This window comes from Oratosquilla oratoria, chromosome 13 (assembly GCF_046742065.1).
Source record: "Oratosquilla oratoria isolate Oo_2021 chromosome 13, ASM4674206v1, whole genome shotgun sequence".
Classification (NCBI taxonomy): domain Eukaryota; kingdom Metazoa; phylum Arthropoda; class Malacostraca; order Stomatopoda; family Squillidae; genus Oratosquilla; species Oratosquilla oratoria.
Window position 1 is genome coordinate 33808358 of NC_134789.1, and position 19580 is coordinate 33827937.

General features: G+C 39.0%; 1 protein-coding gene across 18 annotated transcripts in view; it reads right to left on the reverse strand.

Annotated features, from left to right (window-relative positions):
* LOC143032368 (uncharacterized) overlaps positions 1-19580 on the reverse strand; it is an 867199-nt gene that overhangs the window by 153062 nt on the left and 694557 nt on the right. For 13 of the 18 annotated variants that reach the window (XM_076197020.1, XM_076197011.1, XM_076197005.1 and 10 more), the window contains 4 exons: positions 11219-11306; positions 10561-10674; positions 2468-2557; positions 1182-1295 (listed from right to left, as the gene is read on the reverse strand). In XM_076197020.1, the coding sequence (XP_076053135.1) occupies positions 1182-1295; positions 2468-2557; positions 10561-10674; positions 11219-11306 (406 nt within the window). The remainder of the gene's footprint in view (positions 1-1181; positions 1296-2467; positions 2558-10560; positions 10675-11218; positions 11307-19580) is intronic. The other 5 variants (XM_076197017.1, XM_076197010.1, XM_076197021.1 and 2 more) reach the window with 3 other exon arrangements.

Sequence of the window (19580 nt, forward strand, 5' to 3'; positions counted from 1 at the left end):
AAGCTACAATTGGATTTATAAATTATTTCTGGTTTGTTCCAATCTATGCGGTGATCCTTTGTTGATGTATTGGAACAAACCAGAAATAATTTATAAATCCAATTGTAGCTTTAGGAGGTGCAGCCCTGAAAGTCTGATACTTAATCTTTGGGCTGGGCCCAAGCTCTCTCCCTATGAATTTAACTTACATTCTTGTACTTTTCCACACACAGAGTTGAAACCTAATAACTGTCCCCCTTCCCCTACAATTTTCAACCAGTGATATAGAAATAGTTCCACACTAATACAACAGTCCATAGTTTCTTCCTAGAGAAATATGTGGGAGGGCCCAAGGACTATTGCCAGCCACTGTGGGGCTGTGGGTTTTCCACTTAGTGAAACTGGCAACAATTAATTAATTGGTTGTGTGTTTTGTGTACTTTGACTCAGTCTCCATTCTTATAAAGGAGAAATGTCTTTTGGTGTAAAGTATGTTTCAGCTACACCTTTCTGAAATAAGGAGGTAGCCTGAAATATGAGAAAATAAATACTCTAGTCTGGGTTTCTTTACCACCACTATTATATCTGAATTATTTTGATCAATTCTGCTAAGAATTATTGTAAGTTAGAAAGCAAGGATGTATGCACCATCACATCACAGCAAGACCAAATACAGTCATTAAATACAGTATATGCACAATCTTGATGAGCTAGTTACCAAAGCTACATACATACAAAGTACTTCCTAGTTGCCTGGTTCACCAGCAACTGTTCTCTATTCTATAATGTATATGAAACCCTAACTGGGAGTTGGTGCTTGAAAAGGCAGCTGCTGTAGGAAATGTTGTTTGCGTCATGCGAAAAAGGCTGAGGCAGGATCCTGTACTGCAATTGCTTGCCACAAACATAAAATAGAAAGCCCCATAGTGGAGAAGGTAGGAATACTGCATCTAAGGCTATGAAACTTATTATGGCTAAGAGGTGGAGGAGCAGGAAAATTTGATCGATGGGAAGGATAAGTACAGATGAATGAGAAAGAGAATGTAAAAGTTAAATAGCTGCCCTAAGTACAGCTATATTACTTTAATTACAGAGGAAACCAAGAGGAAGGAAATGATAAAGAGTTATGTAGGAGAGAAAAAATAAGAATAGAAGGCAACATTAAGAAGATCTAGTCATGCACATCATTATTTACAACTTACTGGGGCGTGGGCGGCGTTCCGCCTTGGTAGAGGGAGTTGTTTGGTGGGTGGAGGGGGGTCGAGATGTTCGTTTAGGTGATCGGTTCTCCGCACCCACACTTATGGACCGACCAGCTGCAAAAGAATCCATTTTTATATGACTGATCCTCATTATAATACTTTAAAGACCCAGATTTTTGGGGAAGCTAAAGGTTATTGCCCAAGGTCTTGGTCCAAACTGTTTTCCAGAACAAATGATTGTTACATGAAATCTTTTTTGTTACATGTGATTAGGTATATTCTATGGTGTTTTGCACTTGACTTTATTGAGTTACTTCACGATCAAGAGTGCCATTTTCTGTTTTTACTTGTGGATTATACATATATTTTAGTATATTTATATATCCAAATGATACTGTATGGAAAAACTTATCTGAGAAGTAATACTATTGGGTGGAAATGATCAAAAGTCAAGAAGGGGTAGCTGAAAATTGGGGAGGGGGAACAGTGCAAGTGTAACTACTCTATGGGTAGAATAGAAACTTTTTGAATTGAAAAATCCCAGTCACATTATGACAAGAGAATTATCTATTGAAATTAATTTAATTGATTATGGATTACATATTTAAAACTATATCCATTTGGAATGAATTTACTATACTGTGGGGAAAAACTCATCTACATAAGTTAAATAATGTTAACTCAGGCTTTACAAATGAATGCATGATAATAAATTGTATACAAGTAAAAATTAATATTATCAACAGCAAAGAAATGGTATGAAGCTTTCCTATGATCAAAAGAACTTCATAACTAAAACTGTAAATGTCTGGACTAAAATCTGCGATCAATTGTAAACAAAGCTTTTACCATTCCTTCCTGAATCTGTCATCTATTCCCAAAATTTGGGGTCTTCCATACATGTCGATGGTAATCTTTGCAAAAAGATGCCCTGTCATACTATAAGAAAATTATTAAACTGTGTGCCTCCTTGCTTTTAGAATGCTTGTGTAAATTATATAGCTTGAAAGTTATTGAATTACAATAGATTTCAATCAAATATGTGCTAATTAAAAGAGAAGAAATTCATTTACACAGACAAACTTGTTGATATGAGCTAGAGAGGAGGTTACAGGCAACTCAAAGAGCAGCCAACATATTGCACGAGCCATGCAGTGCCAGCAGCTGTGGTAGGAGTTGAGTCTGGAAGCATGACAAGTCCTGAAGGAGGAAGGTAAGGGGGTGGGGGAAGAAGGCATGGGTGAGAGGCCTAAATATACAAGTGCATGGCCTGGGCAATACAGTACCTAAGGAAGACCTATTGTTGTCTCGGGTAGGTGGGGGCCTGGCTGCTGAGGCCGCTCTCGGTGTCCTACGTCTGGGAGGAGGATGGCCATCTGCAATACAGGGTGTCTCATGCTGCAGGCGGGCAGGAGGGCGCAGTGGGTGGTGGGTGGGAGTGGAGGAACTTAGGGTTGGTTTGAGGTCCAGAATAGGGTTGGTTAGAGGTTGGAAAAGCAGAAATATTGAGGACTGTGGGATGAACAGTGGAATAGGCCAAGGAATGAAATAAGGTGGGATTTGGAAGGGGGGATCACAGGTGTAATTGTGATGGATATGATTTTGCATAGGGATAACACTTATAAGCAAAACAATAACTTAAATCTAGTAAGTGATTGCTGAGATACGAGACTAGTAGAATTATATGAATAAATTTTGCATTGGTTCTTCTTCAACAATTTTCAGACAAAGTTGATTTATCAATTATATTAGGGTAGTAATAGCCCATGTAATGCCTGGTTGGGCTTCAGAAGCAAGTTATCTATGCTTTAGCCAAGAAGTTGTTAGTATACATTATGGGTACTATCATGATTTGGTGATACCTGAGAACTGTTTGTATGATTACTGGACAGGAAAGCACATATTTAGTTACAACTATGTTGGCAGCAAACTCTTAGTGTTGATAACTTAGGACTAGTTCAACACAGAAGACAAGATGAATGAAAAGAAAATTCAAGAAAATCTCATCCATTTAAAGAAGCTGCCAAGTCTTCGATATGGCCCAACTTTCATATTAGTCTTTTGTGAGATACCTCATCAAAGGTTTTCTCCAGGCTCAAATACATACAATCCATTTAGCCCTCTTTCACTTGTAGCACATCAACTGAGTGAAAGTTCAGTACATATGATGTCCCATCTCTGAAAGTGAAGCATCTTCCAGCGTTCCTTTTTTCGTGATATTTGTCCTTTATAATATTTTCACACTATAGTCAGAGATACTGACCTGTGGTTCAAAGTTTTTTCCACACTTCTCCTTCATGAATTGGTACCTTAGTAACCCTTTTTCAAACTTGTGGCATTAACCTTTCTTCTTTTGAGCACACAATCATAAATCTTGTTCATGAATTGTTCTCTGTATTCCTAAAGTATTCAGTACGAGATATCATGCATTGGAGCATACCTCACATCTAATTTTTCCAATATTTTACTTCCTGCATTTCTACTTGTATATGTTTTAAACCAACACTGAGATTGCCAGATGACAAATCATCCACTATCAATATTTTTTTTTTCTAATGCTCTTGTAACTGTTATGCTTCCAAATAGATAATAATAATCAGATAATCAATTGATAGTCTCCATGTGCTCCTAATCATTTTTAGTATTTTGCATTCCCCCCCCCCCCCACCTGGCTCTGGACTCCCTCATATATATTATATATATACATATATATATATATATATATTTTTTTTTTATGTGAAATATTTCTTGACTTACATTCTCTTTATGATCTTTGCATCATCTGCAAACATATTGGTATATTCTGTTGTTCTATCATATAATATAAATAAATCAAGACTTTCATTAGTGCCATTACTGACACTTGGAACACCATTATTTCCCTCTATCCTGACATCTTACCCTTAACTTCTTACATATTGGCCCTCTAGGAAATCTCTCATCCATTCCAAGAAGCATTCCTTAATCACTTTGGTATGATGATGCCTACGTAGGCATTATGAGGTGCAATTGGGTATATGAGGATGCCGGTGTTGGTGTCTTGATTATAGATATATATTTTTGTAGTTGTACACAAGTCACCCCTGTTTCTGTGAACTGGTTTGGTCACATTTTCTGTGTTTATCATTACTTAGAGTAAAAGACAACAAGTAATACAGGAGTGACTTTATATTTTATAATGCAAGTAGTGTGATGCATTGTACATATGGCAGCCTCTAATATACCAGTACTCCATTTTCCATATAGTCATTTCTGAAGGATCTCACCAAAGGCTTTCTCCAGATAAAAATGCTTAATCCACCCAGCCCTCTCTCTTGCATCACAGCAACCATATTTGAATAAAATCCTGACAGGTTTGATACACATGAAATTTCTGAACCAAATTGTTGGCCAGATCCTTTTTTCAAAATATCTGACCTGACTGTCTCCTATGATATTTTCACATAATTTAGCTACTATGATTATCAGATATACTGGTCTATAATTCAGATGATTATTCTTACATTTTCTTTTATGGCTTAATACTATATTAGCCATTTTTCAATTCTGGAGCACTATTATCTTCAAATGAGCAATCAAGCTATGAATATTGCCTACTCATTGTTCTCTGAGTTTTTTGAGTATCTTGTTCAATCCTTTACATCTTTTAACCTAACATTCCTATTCTCATCCTTCTTGGAAGTAGCAAAAAAAAAAAAAAAAAAAAAAAGTCCTGTGTGAAAACTGACTGGAGTTTTTGTTTAACACTTTAATCTGAGCATCTTCATTGACCTCCCCTTCCACTTTCAGCTTACAGATCCTACATGTCAGTTTATCACCAACAAACCTAAATAATAGTTTAGCGTTGTCTTTGCACATATTAATTATACCTTCTTCAAAGTCACTATTTTACTCTGTATTCTCGAGTATCAATTTCTAGCTATTATATTCATCATTCTTCCCTTTTCTTTTTTTTCTACAGATACACAAGAATTTGCTTTTTTGCTTTATCAAGACCTTATCTATTTTTCACTCACACTTCACACATATTTTTCACACTTAAGTTGTAATTAAAAAAAATTATTCTGCTTGTCCTGCAATAAGAAATTCCTTTCAGTCTACTTGAAAAAAAATATTTTGCACATTTTAACAATCATGCTGGTAAAGGAAACTGGTATATAATTTCAGGGTTCCTCCTTATCTATATATTAGTATCACATTAGCCTTTTCTCATGGTCTCTCATTAGTCCTTTTCTTAGTCTCTCATCACTTTTCCCCTTGTGAATGTTTAATAATTTTGTGATTTTTACCCATCAATTGTTCTCTACATTCTTAGAACATCCATTCTGAGATTTTAAGGCACTGGGATATTTCTCATCCAGTGTCTCCAGCAGTTTTCTTATTTCTCATATTTTCATTTATATGTCATTAAATCCTACACTTCCAGTTATTCCCTCCTTTTCGAAGTAGATTTTCTTGGTAATTAAAAATTGAAGCAAAGAATTATCAGCTTGCACTTGTTCATTTCTACAAGGTGCTCCATCACCTTCCACTTCACTATTACTTTACAATTTTGAATAACTGATTCATCACTCTTTTTATCAATTCCAATTTTTCCTTTCTCGTCAGATTTTTATGTAATAATTCCTGCTTTTTTTTTTGTGATCATCTTTTAATTTAATTGAAAATTCTCTTTCACCCCTTTTCTTCTTATGTTTTTAATGTGTTATTTCATCAAAACTGCCTATTTTAGGCTTGGTTCATATTTTCAACTGCATAAATATTTCACATCCAACACACGTTTCATTTGTCTCTGACTTCCCTCTAATCTAATTCATCATATAACTTCCTCAGTTTAGAAAATTCTGCATTACGTGTGAGCATATATGTACTGACATATACTTGTATATTAATTGCTGAAAGCTCATAGGCGAGGTAGTTTCTGTGAATTATATGAATTTGGTATTTCGTTGTAAGTGACCTTGAACAAAATTTCCTAAGTTCTGTATACTCAAGATTTTACTATAGAAATCTGACTTGTTTGTTTTGCTAGTCATATTTGGACAATGACTGATTCCATAGGCAATGCAAACTAAGGGACAGGACAACCATAGTCTTCAAGTGATCTTTTTTCATAATCTTGAAAGAAATTTATATGGGTCTGGTGAGGGCATGATCAAATTTTGTAATTGATGTGTGATGGATAATCATACTAATTTCTGTAGTTTAACAATGGTAAACTGCTGCTGAAAAAGAGGAATAATAAGGGTAGTAAGGAAAGGTGAAGGAAGGAATTGGGGCAGCAATGGAAAGGAAAACCAGAGTAGGAATGGAAAAGAGGTTGCAGACACGCCGACAAGAGGGAGAACCCATTCATATCTAGAGCCTGTGCATGGCATCAAATGAAGTACAGTTTTCCGCATCAAGGGGTGAGGGGGTGAGCTACCACGCTCAGCTTCTGTGCCTTTGTATGTCTATACAGAAGCATATGTTCATATGTACACATTATATTTAGAGATGTATATCTTAAATACAGAATGCTTGTATACATATGTATATTATATACATACACAACTGATTAATGAATAAACATATATGCCTGTAATATACATAATATCAGCAGTGTTTCTGTATGCATGTGGTTGTTTAGAATTCATGAAAACCCACGAAGATTCAACTTAGCTATAGTATCTTTATCGTCCAAGATGATCCATTGTCAAAGATGCATCCCATTTCTAACAAGCATATATACATATACCAGAAGCTTTTTTCCCCCTTACATGGGAGGTAGCCAATAGACAAGGCATAAAAACCACTCCCACCCATTCCATCCCCTACATACTTCACTCCCCTCCACCCTCTTCACTCCCTCTCATCTTGGCACTTCCTGGATGACGAGTCATCCCTGCATCTTGTCCACTGCCCTAGGTCAGAAGCAGTGTCATAAGACACAGCACATCTACAGTAAGGCCGCTTCATTAATTTGGCAACCCCCCCCCCCTGTCCCCTCGTGCAGAAAAGGACAAGACGGGGAGAAATCCCTTTGGGCTGCGTCAATTTATTCTCTACATATACATTATTATTATTATTATTATCATTATATATATATATATATATATATATATATACATATATATATAATTATATATATATATATACATATATATATACATATATATATTATACATATATATACATATATATACATATATATATACATATATATATACATATATTACATATATATATATATGCATATATATATATATATACTTATATATATCTACATATATATATACATATATATATATATATATATATATACACATGAGGGGACAAAGGGTGGGGTCACCGAATTTATGAAGTGGCCTTGCTGTGGATGTGCTGTGTCTTGCGACACTGCTTCTGACCCAGGGCAGTGGACAGGATGCAGGGATGACCCATCATCCAGGAGGTGCCAAGATAGGAGGGAGGGAGGAGGGCGGAGGGGAGTGCAATATATAGGAAATGAAATGGGTGGGAGTAATTTCTATGCCTTTTTCTTTTTGGCTACCCCCAGTGTAAGGGGGAAAAAATATTTCGTATACGTGTATATATGTGTATATATATATACATGTATATACATTATATATATATATATATATATATACATATATACAACCATTACTCGTTTAACGACGTCAATTGGGACCAGCGTCGCCGTCGTTAACCGAATTGGTCGCTAAGCGAAAGTGTATACATATATGTACATGCACTGTGTGTACAATGTCCAGCAATACATGTATCTTTATTTTCGTGTATTTTCCCTCTTTTATACAGTACTGTTTTGATAGTACAGAAAGCCCTCAAATAACGCGGTGGTTAGGTTCCTGAAATTACCATGTATGACCAAACAGAGGAGCATGGCTTTTCTAATTTGGTAGGGCGGGCTTCAGCGACGAGTAGTAGTCCTACATGATATACAACAAAGAGAATAATCTTTGCTGCTCATCTTCAAAACCCGTCAGAACACTCGCCTTTATCTAGTAGTGCATCTTTGAGGGGCTGGCATTCAATCTCTGGACAGAGCCTAAGATTTGTCAACTTTGTATTTCCTCCACCGTATCTCACAAGTAAAGAAAACAGCCTGTGACTGCTCACGTACTATTATGAAATAATCCAGCGGCACAGAAACGCCATACACTAATATAACACAGACAAAAGTCCAATGAATGATTGTATTGTGGATACCTCTCAGGTTATCATTCTAGAGGTTCCGAGTTAACCTGAGTGTGTTCGTGTTGAATTCTACATACTGTATATTTCATCTGAAGTAATTGTTTTACCTCGTATGTATGGCAGCGTTGGTATTCGGAGAAAAGTTATGAAAAGCGATCCCATCTTAATGTAGTCCTTAACTTCTTGTGTGTGTGTGTATAAATCCCATAGAAATATACGTATGCATAATGCATATATATATACATATATATATATATATATATACATGTGTGTGTATATATATATATATATATATATATATATAATTCCGACAGTCGTTCCCTGATTCGGATCGAGGCTTGCGAGAACGCAAAACCGACACTCTATCGACTGAGCTATCGTGTGTCTTAAATTCTCGGTAAAGCGTCGGGTTCACATTCTCGTAAGCCTCGGTTCGAATCCGGGGATGACTGTCGGAATTATTTGATTTACTACACTGTCACTGCTGATTCTAATCATATATTTATGTATATATATATATATATATATATATATATATATATATTATATGTGTGTGTGTGTGTGTGTGTGTGTGATTCACCATGGTCTTGGACTCGTGATCGACAGCTATTTCCCTCCCGGAAGAGCTCAGAGCTCTTATATGACCGATCTTTGGGTCATATATGTGTGTGTCTGTGTGTGTGTGTGTGTGTGTGTGTGTGTGTGTGTGTGTGTGTGCAAATATATACATATGTATTTACATGTACGTATACATAATTCATATTCCACTGTTCATATGAATGTATGTATTCATACATATAATCTAAGCATATTCAGCAAGGACAATGAACTTTCACAATATAGTATCCTGTGGGGTGGGAGGCATTTATGTTAAGAAAAATGTAAATATAATCAAACTCAGAATGGTACTAAGACACCATATACGTTTTTACTAATTAATAAACTAAGCAGATATAGGAGGGGAGGGTCTATTATTATAAAGACGTTTTCATTCTATTTATGAGGGTGGGCGTTCAATAAAGGGTGTAATGTAAGACAGTTGCTTCTAAAGCGTCAATCATGAATGTCCGGAAGTCATCAGACCTCAGACTCTCGGACCTGTGACTGTCGAGTCATCTCTGGCACCAAAAAGTGGGGCTCAAACATGCCAGGGTGCTTTGCGCGACCGTGCACTGACTGGGCAAGCAAACTTCGTCTAACCATGATAAAAAAAATCAACCTCAGCCGACTGCAATCCATTGTACAAAACTTGGGGGGGGGGAGAATGAAAAGGGAAGCGGGCGGGAAGGGGGGTCGTAATTTGGTGGGTGGGGAGCTTCCAGAAATGGCTGAGGCAACGCAGGGGCAAAGTCTCGAGATTGCCCGGGAGCTTGTGATGAGGGAGAATGGGGTGGCGTGGGCACTAGAGCAAGGACGTAGATCATTCCGAAAAGTACTATTTTAATGCACAGACTCGGTAGATAAGAAAGAGGAGAGACCCGCATGCTGGAAACGAAAAGAAGAGCACATAGGCAGGCCGGCCGTAGATCTATAGGGATAAATGGATAAAGCGACCAGGTGAAAAAGGATAAGCGTCTGGATAGGTAGAAGGGTATGCAAAACTCTTTCCTCTGGGACACTTAAAATCTATAATCACTTAAGATTAAAACCTAAGTCTACTTAAAATATAACATCATATAACCTAATACTACACATTATGTTCTATTAATTCTCGAATCTGTACAGTTGGCTTAAATTCTAGGATATCCCAGAGGAAAACCTTACATAAGCATACAAACGCCAGCATCAAAGCAAATCTCCACACACAGATCCCAAACGCTGAAAAGAAAACTAGAAACGTCCGCTGACGGTAAAAGTTAAAACACTTCTAGCCGACAATATGACAAAATAAATGACACCACCTTCAACATGGATCTAAAGACGTAACATAAACCATGCAGACTACAGGGCAGATGCGTCAGGACCTACCTTGTTTGTTCCTTGCTCAGCATAAATGGAAATTTCCGCAGGCTTCCCCAATGGCGAGATCAGTGTGTAAAAGCATTTTTTTTTAATGCTGATAACAAATACAGGAGGACATAAAATGAAGCAAAATGAAGTGAACTAAAGATTGAAACGAAAAAAAATTCAAAACTCAGTAAAAAGGAGAGTTGTGATTGGTTGGTTAATACCGTAACACTACCTTTGCTTGGGCTCGTGATTGGCGGAGTGCGGCGGGAGGACCGACGAGATGAATCATCGAGTATGATTGGTTCGATCTTGTCACGTGATGGCGAAGTAATCAAAAGACCCGTCTCTGAGACCCAGGCACAGAAAACAATCAACAACCACAAATTATCAGTGAGTGATGACAGAACTGACTTTAGGAGGTTCTAAGGGTTATACAAATTGAAGAGAAAATAATAAAAACAAATAAGGAAACGTATAGGACAACATCGAGATGTGGAGGGTTGAAGAACTTCCGAGTCTGATTGAGGAAGATCGTTAAAGTCAGTCCTGTCCAGGTGGGCGAGATAGATGGCACATAGCCACATGCTTACCACATGCTTTGCTTCTACTTCATCATTTACTCTGTCTTTTTGTACACAGGAATTAAGTATAAACAAATTCTTAGGTTTACAATTACCTTCACTCTGTATCACCACTACACTGTGTAACCTAAGTTATCTTAGTATTAGTCTAACACTTCATCAACATTTAAAATCTAAAAAATAAAAAAAAAAAAAAAACAGTTAAACACTATCTACCGTACTATAGAAAAGAACCTTAACACATTAAAAACTTCAAACATGGGCGACTTCAACGCCGCCTGGACGCTGAGACGACAGGATTGTATTTACCTCCGACACCTGTGGTGCGGTCGTAGTGATGACGCGGAGTCGATTCCTTTGAGGTTTTACCGTCTGGCTTATCAGTGCTCTTCTGCGACTGAAAAAGAGAAAGCTTATGTCTTCGAGAAATGGAATTGGTGAGACGGGATTCGATCGTCACTCACAGATGCGTAAGCCTTTGTTCGAATCTTCAATGGATTCTGGTATCATTTGCCTTTGCAGTCCCAGTACATACAATACATCAAACCCTTCATATTTCAATTCCTCCTCGGTGATTTTAGTCACTCAACTTATTACCCTCAGCTAATTCAATGATACAAATAATTATCTCTTCGAATACCTAACATTTCGAAATCGTCCACATTCAAAAAGTTTTCTTAGTCTAAAATCAGGAGATTTCTGGTACATTTCCGAATGACACCGTAAACGAGTATTTGTCAACTAATCCAAGGCTATTTATAAAAAAGATGTAGGAAACTGCTTTGTTTACATAAATGAACTTCCAGATGTTACTCACCGTCTAATGGGTGAAAAATGATGATTGGTGAAAAGTCATAATTTGTAATAAAACATCAATAAATATGAATTAGTTGAAATCGGTAAACAGTCATGTGACGGAAATTTTTCATATGTAAATCATATTGGGTCCTATTAGAAGAAAAAAATTGGTTCTACGTTTTTTTTTTCTTTTTTTTTTTTTTTTTTTACTAATTTGTCAGCGGGAGTGCTAACGCTTTTCATATGTACAAATATTATTTCATATTTTTTCATAGTTCGGCTGCTTTCAACATACAGGGAAATTGTCATGTACATGAAATTAAGAGTGTGGCAATCTGAAATATAAATACTGTCTCGTGTCAGTGAACCAAGCCGACACGTGCTACTTTTGTCGATATGATTTCACTAAAGTCTCGCAGTGGGTTGAATGTTGTCCACTCAGTGATCTGACTAAAATTTTATGGAAATGGCCAATTTCATGATGATCTGTCACCTGGCTGTCAATCTTTCCCCCCTCATTTTCTGGAGACAAAATATGCACTGTTTCTATTCCTCGACATGTCTTACCAAAGGAATGGTTCTCTAAATGAAGACTAGTTAAAAATAAATAGATAAACATATAAAAAACGAATAAATGAAAAATGGAGATTTGATTAAACAAATGAATAGATAAATGATTGAATGGATGGATAAATTCTATCCGTATACCAAGAGCTTCTCCCCCCTTATAAGGGAGGTAGCTAAGCCAGAGGCACAGAGTACCTATTATCACCCATTTCACTCCCAATCCCCACCCTTTCCACCGCTCCCTCCCATCTCAGCTCCTCATAGATGACAGGTCATCCCTGCATCCGCTAACTGCCCTGGGTCAAACGCAATGCAGCAAGACACAGTACATCCACATCAAGGCCGCTTCACTTAATCGACGGCCCCCCCTCTCCGTCCCCTCATGCAGAAAAAGAGAAGACGGGGAGAAATCCCTTCGGGCTGCGTCAAAATATCATTAACAAATAAACAACCCCTATCCTCCCATCCCCCATACCCCCTTCCTTGCCTAACAGTATCATCCATGCACAATCATTCTCCAGTCATTCCTGTCTCCTGCCTTTTCGCTTAATTGTTCAACAGACATTCCCATCTTTCTCAACGCTTTCTTCACCCCATCCATCTCAGCCTCGGTCGTCCTCTCAAGTTCACTCCCCGTACCTCTGCCTTCCACATTTCTTTCACTAATCTTTCATCGCTCATTCTTTCCATGTGTCCAAACCATCCCAATACTCTTTCATCAGCCCTATCTGCCATCTCCTTTTCCACTCCCGCTCTCCTCACCTCCTCGTTTCTCACTCTATCCAACCTAGTAACCCCTACCATACTTCTCAGACATTTCATCTCAAACACATTTAAACTTTTCCTCTCTGCCTCTCTTAAATTTCAAGTCTCTGCCCCATACAATGCCATAACCACAATCCTCCCTTCATACAATCTCCTCTTTGCATTCATTCCCATTTGCCTATTTCTCATAACACTTTTCAATCCCCCCCAAGGCATTTACTTGCTTCTCTCAATCTACAGTTTACCTCAACCATTTCATCCTTTCCTGACACATGTGACCCCAAATATCTAAAGCTATTGACTTCCTCCAGCTTCTCTCATTTTAGACTTACTCCCAACTCACTGTTATCCTCTACCCTTGTACATCTCATCACCTTGCTTTCATCCACATTTACCTTCAACTTTCTCCTATCGCATACCTTTCCAAACTCCGTTACTAGCTCCCTTAATCCCTCCTCTGACCCTGCCACAAGTGCAGTGTCGTCAGCAAACAACAACTGGCTCACCTCCCACTTTTCTCAGTTTTCTTTAATAATCTCCAGTCCCCTGCCCATTACCCTTGCCTTTACCTCCCACACCACCCCATCCATGTACACATTGAACAGCCATGGTGACATGACACAGTCCTGACAGATCCCACCTTTGTCTCAAAACACTAGCTCTCTCTCCATTTTCCATTCTAACACAGGCTCTAATACTCTTGTAAAAAATCTTGACTGCCCTTAACAACTTTCCCCCAATCCCATATATCTCCAAAACCTCCCACAATACCTTCCTGTCTACTTTATCATAACCCTTTTTCAAATCTATAAAGGCCCAAAAAAAAATCCTAACATATTCTCAAAGCTTTTTCACATATCTACCTTACCGCAAAAATCTGATCCACATAACCCCTACCTTTCCTAAAGCCACACTGTTCCTCATCAATTGCTCCCTCTATTCCTCTCTTAATCCTCTCAACCAAAACCCTTCCCAACTACACTCAACAAACTGATCCCTCTGAAACTACTACACTCACATTTGTCCCTTTTTCCCTTGTAAAGCGGAACTATACAGACACTCATGCCCTCCCTTAGACACGCATTAAATGACCTCACCAGCCAGTCCACTATTACTGTACCTCCCTTCTTCAGACACTCCACATGACACCCATGCAATCCAGAAGCCTTATCTGTTCTAATAATTTTCAGAGCTATTTGCACCTCATCTTTTCTTAGTTCTCATCCATTTTCCTTCCCCATCTCCGTCATTTTCTTAGCGCCTTCCACTTCTACCACCAATCCCTCCCTATCCTCCTCCCACATTCAACAGCTCTCTAAAATGCTCCGCCCATCTTCCCTTTACTGCCTCCTCTTCCGTCAAGATCTGTCCATCCTCGCCTTTTACCTTTTCTTCTCTACTTGACTCACCTTCCCTTCCTTTTTTTTTTTTTTTTTTGTGTGTGTGTGTAGGATGTACGACAATTTTCTTCCAATTTTTTTTTATTGCTTTCAAAAATTCTGTCATCATCCTTCCCATTTTACATCTGTTCTCCCTTTTGCCTCCATTTATCCTTTGTGTTGTTTATCTTCTTTTTCTCAATACTTCCCATATTTTTCTCTCATCCTACTTTGTAACCAGTCCCTGAATGCTCGCTTCTTTTCCTGTACTGCCTTCTTCAATTCATCATCCTACCACTCGCTATCCTTCCTTCTATTCCCTCCCATCCTTCTTGTTCCTCATACAATCTTTGCACACCCTGTCACTTCTTCCTTGAAACACCCTCATTCCTCTTCCACATCTACTTCCACTCTATTCTTTACCACCTTCCACACTTCTCTCAGCTTCTTCTTGTATTCCTGCTCATTTTCCTTCTCATTTAATCATTTTACTCTAAGCACCTCCATACCTTCGGTTCTTTCCCTCTTTCTCCATCTATCCACCACTCTCACCTTACCTTCCACCAAAAGAGGATCTAATATTCACCCACTCTCTTCCTAGGAACATTACATCGAAAAATCTTCCTACTCTTCTCCTGGATACCACTATATAGTCCATAAGTAAAGTAATGAAAAAACAACAAATATACAGATAGAAATATAGGTAAATGAAAAAATAATATAAATAGCAACTAAGTAAACGAATTGATAGATAAACATACAAATAAATGAATAAAAAAGAATGGGATATTGCCGCTGTAAGAGCAAAGGCAAAGCAACCCAGAACGGCCTTGGCCAAAACGACGACAACGACTGTTCGAGAACAATTTTCACAAAGACGACTTCGTCAAAAATAATTTTCCTGAAGATGGCTTCAACATTCTGCCTCACCATGGGACAATTGCAGAAAACGTTAGGCGTGGGACGACGAAGACGTGAAACTTGAAATAGATTAGTATAGATATATTTTGGTGCGTAATTCAGTAGCCAAGGGTGGGTGAGTTAAGCCCCCACCTCACACCGCCCCCATCCCACACCACCACCATCACCACTGGTAAAACTTTAATTCTCCCTTGGATTTCTCCCCCTATCACGTGTGAAAGAAAACAATCCCCACTTTGGACCTAGTTGCATGTTTATTGGGGTAGCCGCCACATTTATCCAAAGTGTTACTTAAATATGGGCTAATAAATAGACTCGTATAATCATACTGCTGGTAAGAATTTCTCAAACGCAAGAAAAAAAATAATACATAAACATATTGTTTGTTGTCATACACAACACGCGCTTGCGCGCACACACACATGCACACGCGCATACAACCCCCACACACAAATACAAAGTTTATAGTCTTTACAAAATTTCAGTTTGTGTTCCTGGCTCAGGACCAGGTTAATAATAAAATGAAGGTGAGCAAACCTAAGTTGCCGACATTTGCTTCATTTGTTTCAATTGGAGTGGTTCTCCTAAATGTTTTGATAGCTCTTCTGTCATGTCACCTTCCAAAGAGCAAGATGTCAATGAACCTGACCACCACAGCGTGACGCGTCACCATCTCAAAATAGATTTGACCGCAGTCCACACGCCTGTTGCTACAGCCAAACGGATCATTAGAAGACTCGCAGCATGGTTGGTTAATGGCGTCTGCTCATCCGTTTGACCAGAAAAGGCTTCGTTTACAACGTTTACCCTCATGTTAAATATTCTAGAAGTAAAGTCTACACAAACTGGTGAACCTTTAGCTTCTGTTTATCATTCTAATTTCCATTTTCTAGCGAATCCCTCGCATACCCTAAATAATTGAATCACAAGGTGTTCGGATTAGGGGAGTGTTCGTATAAAGAGGTAAAATTATCTCACTCCACTGTACTCTCCACACCGAAAGTCTAGTGCTAAAGTTTCAATTCTAAAGGAATAAAAGTGGTGTACAATACCCATGAATCATGTCTGGATAACATAATTGAGATTCATAATGGCAGTTCGGATGTGTGAGGGATTCCTACATCTACATCACTGATCAGGCGAATCTACAACTGCATCCATTGCCTGTCACTTTTCCTCTCATTGTGGCTGTCATCAGGCATTTTTAAATCGTTTTCGTCGGAACCCGTTCCGTGGCTCATCCTAAACCATTCCGTACCGGGTGGGCACTTCTCTTTTGTGCGTGCTTACTGCTGCCTTCTATTTACTTCCGAGGCATCCCTCGGCAGCAAAGTATGTTCGAGGCAAAAATAACAAAGTTGGGCCTTCCAATGCAAGAAAGACAAGGCGGTGGCAAGGAAATCGAAGCCAGTGCAAGAGCAGAGCTACAAGTGGAACAGCAGTTTTCATTTCACTGCTAGCGTCAAGTTCTCCATGAACGTTTACTAGTGACCGAAATTTGAAATATATTTTTCTTGAAAAAAGAATAATAATAATAATAATATGAAATAAAAATGCACCGTGATAATAAACTGTACATATGTATTATGTAGTCTGTTACGATGGAAACAGAAATAGAGTTAACGCTACTTCGAAAAACACTAATAACTGTTGTCTTGAATTCTACTGAGTTTATCTTTCCAAGCCAACGTCCCACAGCCTCACAGCTGGCAACGATCCTCGAGCCCTTCCACTGATCTCACTGGGAAGAAACTTTAGATTATTGTCTGTTGTACTGGTGTGGGACCGATCGCCGTTTATGTGTCACCGGCTGAAAGTGATATGAGGAAGTGATATGAGTTGCCGGTTGTCAGCTCTCCATGTGTAAAAAGTTTGAGAAATAGAGCTGAAGCTGAGAGAGAGAGAGAGAGAGAGAGAGAGAGAGAGAGAGAGAGAGAGAGAGAGAGAGAGAGAGAGAGAGAGAGAGAGAGAGAGAGAGAGAGAGAGAGAGAGAGAGAGAGAGATCAGTTCGGAGACCAAGTGCCAGTTTCTCAAAGCTGTACCTCCTCATGGAGATGAGGGCATTGAAAATGGGCAGCAGCAGGACCACCCATGATCACAATTCTACCACTACTTTGAAGTGGCCAAGTAATATCGAGGGCGATGCACAAAGAAAGTCATTACATATCAAAGCTTCTGGAAAAGAAAGACTGATACAAGAAACAAGGAAGAAAAAGACTAATTAAAAACAAGATAGAGAAAAAGAGCACAATACAAGAGAATGAGGGAAGACCAAAGGCTAATTACGAGGGATTTTAAAAATAATTGTTAGGTAAGAAAGAAATAGAGAGATATGGGGAGAGGATCAGACAGAGACAGCTGAGGATTAATCAGTGATGAGTGGCTGGCTAAACACAAATTGAGACACAAGGGCAAGGCATCCGCGTGCAAAAACAAGCACACGAGAACACGCGCACATATCTGCAGTAGTAAATACGAATCTAGATACTTATAAACACGTAATACACAAGTGTAGACACGAATCTATATACTTGTTAACTCGTAATGCATACGCTGGATACATCATAATCTCCCGCATGGCAAATTGAACTTGGGTCAAATTCCTTGAAGATCCCACTACTCTAGAGCACTTGACCAAACTACAAGACTGACTGAGCACAATGCCATGCATGCATGGCAGCCAAGGAAGGAGTCTACTCAATGCCCAGAGACTACCACTACCTACCTATATACTAGTGCACCAGGCACCAGGCACCAGGTAGGTCAACTTTATTGCTAGATCAAATAAACTAGACTTGCTAGCTTAACTAATCCCAACGACCACACAAGGGATGTTGTCTCCCTCTCTTTTCATCACACTGCTGTTCCTTTCTAACTTTAAACACGATTTTCAGGACGTGGCTTTTCTTGATCGGCCTTACCTTCTTCCCCAGTTCAATCAAAGTTATCACATTTGAGTTAGAATTGGGGTCGTTTTTGTGTGTGGTATCGATGTAGCCAATGTCCGTACACTCGCGATCGAAATTATGGTCCTGGTCTCGGACTTCGTCACCAATACCTTTGCTGCGATGGCAAATATATTTTCTGATTAACATCACATCTATTGAATTTATGACAAAATCTTTGTAGTGAAAAGATTAACCTCTTCGGTAGGACATCGCCAGGCGATTATATTCAGCCAAGGCCGCCCTCTGCGCAGGGATGAGGCGAAAACATCATCTCGACAAATCCTTTAATTGCTAATGACTTGTATTTTTATTCTAGCTGCCACTAGACGATTCCAATCAATCGAGACTGTGCACACAAAAAATGGCGCCCTACGGCTGAATGAAATACTCGGGCAACAGCCAGAATAAGAAGAGAAGTACCATCTGGTCAGAGAAGGAACTTGATAGAGAGAGGCTGTAATGGTGCGTCATTTTACAAAGACGGAATCGTACTTGCTTGTCAGTATTCCTATAGCTATGTGGTGACAGGTTCTATCATTTTCAATTTGGCCATGGCCAGCCGATTTTATTCGGTTAAGGGACTTGCCCACCACTTCCCACCCTCGGCCGTTTAAGCGTTCGAGCCATGCCAATGCTATACTCGTATGCGGAGAAACCCGATGTAAACAACCTTCAGACTAAACCAGTGGTTCTTAACCTGTGGGGAATTCCCCACTGGTGGGGAATGGCGGAGTTGCCAAGTGGGGAATGACCGGTCGGACAGAAGAACCAATGTCTTTTTTTTTTTTTTTTTTAATCGATGTGTTTTTGTTTCTTTTTGTTTGTTTCTGGTGTCTTCTTGTTGTCACATTTCGTGAATTTGTAAATATACAAATTCGATTTTAACCCATGCAGTGTTTAGTTACCAAACACTGCATGGGTTAAAATTGAATTTCTCAAAGACCGATGCTGTGGTGGGAAATGGAGAGTTGGCTCACTAAAATGTGGGGAATTGGAGAAAAAAGGTTAAGAACCCCTGGACTAAACCATCACATCCCCATAATAATAACAAGAGCTGCTTCGAATTTCACTGACCGCCATCCCGCAGCCCCACAGTAGCCAGCCAGCAAGCAACCCCCCCCCCACCAAGATTTCTCTGGGTAGAAACGTCAGACTACTGTTTTGTATCAATGTGGGTCTATGTGTCATAGGTTGTAGGAGAAAGAGGAGGAGGGGGTGGGCGGTATATAGTCACCGGTTGTTGTCAGATTTGCGGGGCTGGTACCCGCCCGGACCCCAACCTACAGTAGTACT